We start from the raw sequence: 9508 nt of genomic DNA on the forward strand, positions 1-9508 counted from the left end.
TGGACACATTTGCATGTATTCATCTGCCCATCCATATTCCTTGATGTTTTGGAGTTCCTCTCTGGTTTTGAATGTGGTGGAGACTGGTTTTGCTTAATGTATTTTTTTTTTTCTGACTATTTCCTCTGGAATATTTAAGACAGATCATGGTCTGCACTAAGGTCACTGAAGTTGGGGTGACACCAGCTCCTGTGGCATCCCTGTAGCAGAGGCAGGAGAAGTCTGTGGCCCTGGGGACTCACTGTTTGACACTATAAAATCAGCTGGTTCTCTTACCCATTTGCTCATTTAAGGCAGTTTGTGGGGGTGTAACCAGCTCTTGAAGGGAGAACAGACAGATCCAGTGCACAAATAATTCTCACCTCTCAATTTAATGTTAATGCAACTTAATGTGAATGAGATAAGTTTTTATTTCTCTGATTTGCACTAGGCTCTCTGGTGTGCTTGAGGGCCAAGCAATTACTGGAGAATTAATGGCAGGAGGCTGTAAGGAGATGTGAAGCTGTCTGGTTTTGACATCCTTCTTCACTATGACTGGCAGTGAGAGAATTGAAGTAGCTGCTCCAAAATCCTAAAAGATTGTGAAAACTTGAGATTCCAGAGTTTTAACTGGACATTTGGCTCAGTGCCAGACACTGGAGCAATTGAGGAATGTAAGCAGAACTGACAAAGGAGTATATGAATCCATTTCAATACCCTGTGTCTGATCTGCTCAGAAGGATTAGGTGTTGGGTTATTTGGAGAGGATCAGTGAGCCTAGCAGCAGAGAAGGTAACAGCATGTGTGCTGGGCATGCCTTTATCTCAAACACTGTGCTCCTTGCTTTGGCAAGGACTGGATTCTTCTGCTGCCAGCACACCCCTCCCTTTCACCTTTGGGTGGCTGGGTGTGGAGAGGGGAAGAAGTGCAGGATCCCATGGGAAAGAACTTCCCGTCCCTTTCTCCCTATTACTGGGCAATAACACTAAGCAGAGGGTCTCGGCCTCTTGTGCTGTGCATCTCCTGCTGCAGGGCTGTTCAGGTTCACTGTTAACCCTCCCACACTTCTCTCTGTACCTGTGACATCCTGGTGCTGCCTCTGGCAGGGGCTGCACCAGGCCCACCAGCCACTAGAGAATCTAAAAGACAAAAAGAAGAGTTGGACAAAGATGTATTTGGGTCACAAGCAGAGATGTGTAAGCAGTCTGTATCCTGGTTTCCTGAAATATGGAAAAGGTCCTGGTGATTGACCAAACTTTGCTTTGGATTCCTTGACTGGAACACCCTTCCCCAAGCACTTGGCTTTAGAAAAACAAACACACACTTCCCTCAAAAAAACCAGCAAAACCCTCCAATGTAACATCCAATCAACAGACTTGGGTTTATGCTTTAGGTTTCATAAGCATATTAATGTTTCCTGGTTTTATTTCACTATGAGCCCTGCTGAGATTTATGGTACCTTTTGTTTCTTACCAGCTCATCCATTGCTGGTTTCTGGGGAGCAAAGGGTCAACATGGCTAAAGCAAAAGTCAAGCAGAACTATGGGCAGCTGGAGAAGGAGTTCCAGAAGCAGAAGGCAGAGATGAAATCAAATGACAGCTCGGCCAAGACGGACGTTCCCAACATCCGCATTAAAGAGGAGCCTGTGGGTGTGGAGGAGCCCATGGACACCCACGAGGGCCTGAACAACGGCCTGGTCAATGGCCTGCACCCAGCCCAGGGCTCCATGGACCCTGTGAATGGCCACCTGCCCGGGGGCTGCATCGACAGGGTCGCCCAGGAACTGAAGGCCTTTGTGTCATCCACATTTAAGAAACAATTTGTACTCACCCTGAGTGAGCTTAAACGGTTATTTAACCTTCACTTAGCCAGTCTGCCCCCAGGACATACCTTGTTCAGTGGCATTTCAGACAAAATGTTACAGGACATGGTGCTGGACACTGGCTGCAAACAGATTTTGGTGCCTGTAAGTATGATTTTCCCTTGGTGTGCTTTGGGGGAGGGATGGGGACGGAGGGTGGCAGTTCAACATCTGAGATGTGAAATATTTGTGTCCTGTGCTGATGGACCAGAAGGACAGATGTGCTCAGAGTACCTGTCCGATACTGGACTTGTTGAAGCTGCTGGAATTCTGTTTGAGGTCCTGCTCCTGGCAGGCTCTGCACTCTGCCCTGTTGTCCTTGGGGCTCCATTTCCACATCCAAGGTGTTGTGCCACAGTGATTTGCTGTCCCAGCTTGCTCCTGTTAATGTGATCTAAGGCGGGCCCAGGTTCCCATCAGTTCTCCTGGAATTGCACAAGCTCCTTCCCTTGGGGACAGGGACCCAGCTGGGAGAGGACAGGTGACATTGACTGCCTGGGAGCAGCAGGGCACACCCAGCAGAGCCTCTGGGAAGTGACAAAGCCCATCTGCAGCAGGTTTCCTTGGCCTCTCTGTTTCCTCCTAGGCTGTGCAGAGGTGTCTGTTGCTTTGTCTGTATGGAAAGGATGGGTGTGATTGCGTGAGACAGAGCAGGGCTGGGAGACGGTGGATTGCTTAGGAGAGCAAAGAGAATCTGGCATCATAGGAAAGAGCCTAAAAGGAAATTAATTTTACAAGACATCTGGCATTGCTGATTGGGTTACAACCAGAAGGAGCCTGGGAGCAGCTGCCTTTAGGGAGAGAGGAGAAGGAACATGTGAACTGCTCAAAAGAGCAGGAAGCAGGAGGGCTGGGAGAGCCTGGAGCATGGGAGCTGCTGGGGGACAGCAGGAACGTGTTCAGTCCTGTGCAAAGTACATGTTGTGGCACCTGGGAGCCGAGTAACAGCCTGGAAATGTCACTGGGAGAGCACCAGTTGTGCTTTCTGCTTCCTCTCCTGGCAGTTCCAAGGCCTGGGGTGGTGCTTGCCTGGAACTGTCTCAGTGCTGGCCAGGCTCTCCTCTGCACCTGATGTAATGTGTGCCTCTGCCATGCTGATGGTGAACAGCTGAGGTCATTCTTGATCTGTTGTTTGGGATTGGGGCTTGTGTGCTTTGGAAATTTGGGGATTTTGAAAATCCACACAAGAAGTGAAAGAGAGCTCATTTATCTTTTCAAAAAGCAAAATAAAATCCTGCTGAAGAAAGGTGGCCGGGAACTTCCTTCTGTGTTGAAAACCCTGTCACAGGAGACCTGAAGAGGTGCAGAAGTGGTCCCTGGAGTGTCTCTTGAGGAGACTGTTTCAAGTTTTAGTTCTACTGACTCAGAATTTACTGCAATACTTGAGCCTGTACTGCTGTCAGCAATGTAAATCATTGCCCCTGAGCCTCCCCTGATGCTCTGTGCAGATGGCAAAGGTGCTGGGGCTGGGTTTACTCTTTGCATGGGCTCAGACAATTTGGTGTTTCTTGATTGTTCCCATGGACAATTTTGTCAGAACCCAACAAGGATGCCTGAGCTCAGGGAAAGCCTAGAGGGCTGTTCAGTGTGGGATTTCATAGTTACTCATTAGTTTTCTGTAATTGAAAGTGCTTTGGTGATAAAAATCAACGATCTGAGGTAATTAAAATGATGTTCTTTGGCGGGTGAAGACACTCTTGGCATGACTGCTTACATATTAGAGAAAACATGTGGCTGAAAATGGCAATTGAAACCTTACCAGGGAAATGCAGGATCTATTACAGAGCTGACCAGCAGCACCCGGGGTGTGAGATAAACAGGATTTGTGGGGAGCCAGGAGAGGCCACTCCAGCTGCAGCTGAGGCCATGGGGATGCCTACAGGGTGCTGTGCTTGCTGTGCCTCATCAAGTGTGAAGGAAAAACACAGGAAAGAGCAAATCCTGAGCTGGTGCTGCCATGGGAGAGGGTGAGGAGAGGGGACAGACAGAGGAGAGAGGCCCTGGGCAGGCAGGATTTGGTGCCTATGCCCTGAGCTGAGCCACTCTCCCATCCCATGGGAAGTGTCTGTGCAGGACTCTGGCTCCTGAGGATCAACACCCATTTCCTGCAGACTGGGGGGTGGCTGGCTCCTGCCATGGCTCCCTTCCCATGGCCCCTGGAGTGGCAAGGTTCTGCCCAAAACTTGAGGATATTTTTGAGGCCTCAGGAAATGATGTAACTGCTGTGTGCGTGCTGCCTGGCTGGGCTGGCAGGAGGGGAGTGCAGCCCTGCACTCACAAAGAGCCCTGCAGGCTGGTGCCAAGGCCAGGCTCCCTGAGAGGTGAGATCAGCAGTTTACCTTTAGGATTTCTCCAGCTGATAAGTTTTTTTTTTCTGGCTCTCTCAGCCCCTTCCATCTGGTGTAGCTATAATGTGAGGCTGCCTGGCAGCGGCTCAGTGCTTGAGTGAGACATTTCCCAGAGGCCAGGGCTCCTCCCTGAGAGGTTCCATTTGAACGTGGCAGCCCTGGGACCTGGGACAGCGTGGAGTTCATCTCCCAAGAGCCCAGCACTTGCTCCAGGAGCTTAGAGCAGGAAAGAGCACAGGGCAAATGTTTTTAAAAGGATTTTAAGGTAGCAGAGAACTATATCCAGGTGAGGCTGGGGAGATCAAGGTGACATAAGCCACAAAGGGACAGCAGATGGCAAGGCAGTGAAGCTGTTTGTGCTGTATGTCCCTCTGAAGAATCCCTGATGGCATTTCCCACTCCCATGGCCAGGCTGTGTGACAGGAGCAAGCGAGCGGGGAGCTGTTGGCTTGCAGCAGTTTGCAAGGAAAGCTGGCTGGGAGGAGGAGATTCTGTGCATTTTTCTTCCCAAGTATTGTGTTTGTTTGGAAGCCGTTTCCTCACAGAGTGGCTGGATAAACACAGCTGTGTTTCAGCCCTGTGGCTGGGGCAGGAGGAGTTTGCACTCTGGGCTGTGCTGGCTCACTTGTCGAGCCCAGCAGGTTGTGCCTGGGTGCTCCCAGTGCCCTGCTGCTCTTTGCCATTCCTGCTGTGGAGGGAAGCTGGAGTATTTGATTTTATCTCTGCTGAAAACCTACAAGAGAGATTATTCCTCAAAAGCAAGCATCCTTATGGGAGGAGAATTATGTCAGGTGCTGTGAGCCTAGTCAGCCTGAATCCTGGCTCAAAACCAAGTGTAAAACCTTGTTATATCCCAGCCATTTGGACTAACCTGGAAGTCAAAGCTGCTAATCCCACTAGGCAGCTCCCACTGGACAAAACCCTTCCCCTTTGCAATAAGATCAGAGGCAGAACATGAAAGAAAATGCTGATCTTTTCACTCTGCAATGCACAAGTCTTTTGACTGGTGAGGGAGGCTGGGAAGAAAGGTTTGGTTTGTGCCAGCAGCCAGGATTGAGGGATGCTGAAACAATTGGGACTGGCTTGTTAGCTTTTCATAGATGATTGATTTAGGTCATCTGGGCAGTTAGCAAGGAATAAATTGTTAGTGACAGACAGGAAGAGACATGTCAGGAGTGAAGGCATATTCCAGCAGTGCTCATTAGTCACAGCTCCAAGGGGAAATGTTAAGGCAAATGGATGGTATTTTATTTTTTTAGGGGGAGAGGCAGTTGTGCTCCTTCCTGTCTGCAGGGGTGTGAGGCTTCTGCCTCAGAAAAGCTGTGTTTCTCTAGCTTGGCACATGGGGGAAAAACAAAACACGCAAAACCACTGTCACTTCTGGAGCCTGAAATGAGCAAATGTCTGTTCACTGTCTCTCAGTGTTCAGTCTTCTGAGTCCTGTAGTCTGCCCCAAAACAGAGATAGCAATGCAGCAGAAGCACCTGCTTGTCAGTATTGCTGACTGGGGATTAGGGAAGCAGGTAACGCAGGATGGACTCTGAATCTGTAAAACCTGACACTGTAAATGCAAAAACTGCCAGAAGAACCCTGCACTGCACTTGGTGCTCTCAGCTCTTCTGGATAGTCTGGAAGCAAACACTGCTGATAGGAAAAATCCACAGATACCTTGCCATGGGATACCATGAAGGTCCAAGCCCTGGGATTCTTCTGGTACGTGGTAGTCAACTCTTCACCACTGGGAAACTGTTCCCATGCACAGTTCATGGGATTCCAGGATGTCCAGCAGTTCCCTTGAAAGCCCAGCTGTGGTTGGTGTGTGACAGATGTGGCACCAGTGCCCTGTGCAGGTTGTCCCACCCTGACCAGAGCCATCAGTCAAACCTGGGCACATTGAGACAACCTCAGGGTGCCATGGTGCTCATCCCATTCCCTGGGTCACAGATGTGACACAGACCATGTTCCTGCTCTGTCACTGGGGCTGTGAGAAGGTACTGAGCAGGCACAGGGCTGCCAGAGCCAAGGCACCCCTTCCAGTGTGGGGTGGAACAGCAATTGGGTTTTTTCAGCAGTTATTATTCCATGGCAGCCAGAGTTTTGATTCAGTAATGGGTGTCCAGGGATACAGTATCATGGAGTCATTAAGCAGAACTTATTAAATAGCTGGTTATTTTTAACAGCCTCTTGTTCTCAGTTTCCTCCACAGACTGCTGCCTCACCAGATGAACTAAAGGTCTATGCACTTTGGGAAGCTGGTGACACTTATGATCAGGTAAAGATAAATTAAGGGACATTCCCCACTATATTTTTATAGAGTGTTTGGCATTGTGTGCATCCATGTTTCTGTTACTGGTGTAGCAGATAATTTTCCTCATTCTCGGTTGGTGTTTTTAACACCAACCTATTCCCAACTGAAAGGAAACTCATCACATGTTGGTGATCATGTCAGTAACCATCTCAGTGGCTATTTCTGAACCTGTGAGAAGAAAGGATTCTCCAATGCAAGCCTCAGACCAGGATCCAGTGCAAGGGCTTTTTCCTTTTGATGGTAATGCAACATTAACCAGAGATTACCAGGTGCATCTGTTGTATCTGTTTATACTTAGGAGTAGGAAATGATTGCAGCATTTGTGAGCATCTGCTGAGTTCTAACTGCTGTCAGAGTAAACAAAGTGAAAGGGCAGGTGCCTAACGACCTGTGGATGGGCAGTGCAATTCCTAGCTCCAGGAACTGAATACATTTTTATAAGAAAGAGGCAAGACCTAGCCAACCTCTTGCCTGGAGTGATGTGAACTCCCATGCAAGCATTTGAGAGGGATACATTGCAATGCCTTCTTCGGTGTGTTTTTGTACTTTTGGGGTGCCCCAAGTCACAGAACAGGTGCAGGTGTGACCACAGGCTCTGCAGGGACCCCTGTAGAGCCCTTGGAGGATAAGGCACTGCCAGAGAGCAGGAATATATGGGATGGTTTCAGGATTATGAAGCAAGAATCCTCTAATTTGTACAGACCAAGGCATGTGCAGTTTTGATAGAAAGTCAGGAATAATTGTTCTCTGTGTACTTACAATACATTTTTTTTAAAGCATCGCCAAGTTTTGCTTGAAATCTTTTCAAAAAACTACCGAGTGCGCAGGAATGTCATCCAGAACCAGCTGAGTCAGGAGTGTGGGGAGGATCTCAACAAGCAGGAGGTGGATAGAGTGTTAAAGGTAAGCTTCTGTTCACTTTGGGTTTGATCCAATTAATACATGAGTTTTAATGCTTGATTTGAGCAAAGGATTATATTTTACCTTGAACTGACAAATGATAAGGATGATAGAACAGTTGTTGTTGGAATATGGACACAGCCTCTGTTTCAACTTGTTTTCTTAAAAATGCACTTGTCTCACTCTATCTTCTTTCTCTCCATTATTTTGTATTTTTGCAACAAATCTCTCTGTCATTGGAGCAGCAGAGAACAGAGCGTAGTAAATGTGATACTTGAGTTCTTTTTAAGTAATGCAGAATTAAACATTAAGGAGGTGGGAGGGCTCTGCCAGGTGCTTTGTGTTACCAGCTGACTGCTGCTGGTTAGTGCTGAAAAGCACAAGTGCCGCATGTTCAGAAGGAAGTGGATTTTATTCTCTAGCAGGATGTGCAGCTTTGCACAGAACAAAACCCTGGCCAAAACCAGCAGGCAGAGTAGTAGTTAACACATCTCATTGTAAATGTTTATTTAAATCCTTTCATCTCTCTTTGAAGATGCACCATTTACTTGCTCAAGTAATTTAAGGTATAAAGTACAGACCACACAGGCCATGACTTTAAAAGGGATGCTGGATGGCCAAGCAGAAATTTGCCAACTAATGTAATACTTTAATCATTGTGGCTGGGCCTTTGCTCACTGTCACCCACTTCAATAAGACAAGTGTTTAAGTACTTTATTACATTGTGATCTGCAAATGAATAATAGCATCTTTGAAGAACTACAGATCTGTTGCTGTGATAATAAGCAAACTGGTCTTGCTTGAAAGAACCTGGTCGTCTTAGCTGTAAAATAAGCTGAGACATTTCTGCCTGCTAGACAATATTTCCTTTGGCTCCCAGTCCCGGGGAATTTGTCAGCTCAAGTGTCAGCTCTCCTGGAACATCTACACAATGTACTGGCATTAGTTTTTCATGATGCTGTTGCTATTTAACAGATAACCTATTTCTAGAAAAAATATTTGCTCCTAAGTCATCAGGCACTGTTTTTATGTAAATCAGTAAGTCAGTGGGTGACAAGTCTTGTGTTGTGGCAGGCTTTATTGCCTTGAATACTTCTGTCATAGGACTAGGGGAAATTACCTTTGTTTCTGAAATAAAATTTAGAAGTATCATTTAATGAAATGGGAAGATTCTCTGGCTTCTTTAAGCCACAAGAGATTGGATTCCACTTTGAGTGAAATTGGTTTTGTTGACTCATATTTCCCCATCTGCCTGTGCTCATTTTTATACACAGAGGAACAGACTGACAGGGGTTGTATTTTTGCATTTATAGATCAGTCTGCAAACCCTCTTTTTAACTTCTGGGTTTGTGTTTGTTACGGACGACCCCCGACTTCAGAAACAAAGATACATTCAATCTCCACAGCCTCAGTTCTGCCAGTAGTACTTGAGCCTGTGTTGAATTACCTAAGAGGGAGGCTGGAGCAAAAGAAAGGGAAGCGTTAGCTCAGCACTCCAGAGACTTTGTGCTCACCTAATAGAAACAAGGCAATGAGCCCCAGGACAACCCAATTCCTGCACTCCTTTGCTGAGGTGCTGTAAGCATAGCACACGTGTGGTCACAGCAGGGCTGAGGTTTGACACTTCATTATCATAGAAAGGGTTTCTTAAAAGGCTTCATCTCCTGTGACTGTCCTCACTTTCCTGCTCTGTCCTCCTGCTCCCCTCAGCCTCATCCCCTGAGCTTCATCACCTCTTTACCCCTCCATTGCCCTGCTCCCCCAGCCCTCACACATCCTTCCCTCCCTCAGCTGGCTTCTGCATGGGCCCCAGGTTCTCCCCCAGGAGCCACTGCTGTTCCTCACTGCCTTGGCATCGTTTGTCCCTTTGTGGCTCTCAGCCTTCCCCTCCTCATGTGTCCCCTCCGTGGAAGCCACCTGTCCTTCAGGGTGGAGAAACCCTGTGCCCTGGGTTCATGCCCTCTCCTGTGCACTGGAGAAGGGCTTGTTACTGATCATGTTTATTGTCCCAGCCAGTCATTCCCAAGGCTTTATGGACTTTAGAATCATAGGATCTTCAAGGTTGGAAGAGACCTTTGAGATCATCCAGTCCAACCATCAACGCAGCAGTG

At 47.6% G+C, this 9508-nt stretch overlaps 1 protein-coding gene across 1 annotated transcript in view; it reads left to right on the top strand.

Moving 5' to 3' along the window:
* POLR3E (RNA polymerase III subunit E) overlaps positions 1 to 9508 on the top strand; it is a 29046-nt gene that overhangs the window by 18568 nt on the left and 970 nt on the right. The window contains exons 18-20 of the mRNA XM_021539768.3: positions 1456 to 1946; positions 6384 to 6461; positions 7275 to 7400. Coding sequence (XP_021395443.1) covers positions 1456 to 1946; positions 6384 to 6461; positions 7275 to 7400 — 695 coding nt within the window. The remainder of the gene's footprint in view (positions 1 to 1455; positions 1947 to 6383; positions 6462 to 7274; positions 7401 to 9508) is intronic.

Source organism: Lonchura striata, chromosome 16 (genome assembly GCF_046129695.1).
Source record: "Lonchura striata isolate bLonStr1 chromosome 16, bLonStr1.mat, whole genome shotgun sequence".
Taxonomy (NCBI): Eukaryota; Metazoa; Chordata; class Aves; order Passeriformes; family Estrildidae; genus Lonchura; species Lonchura striata.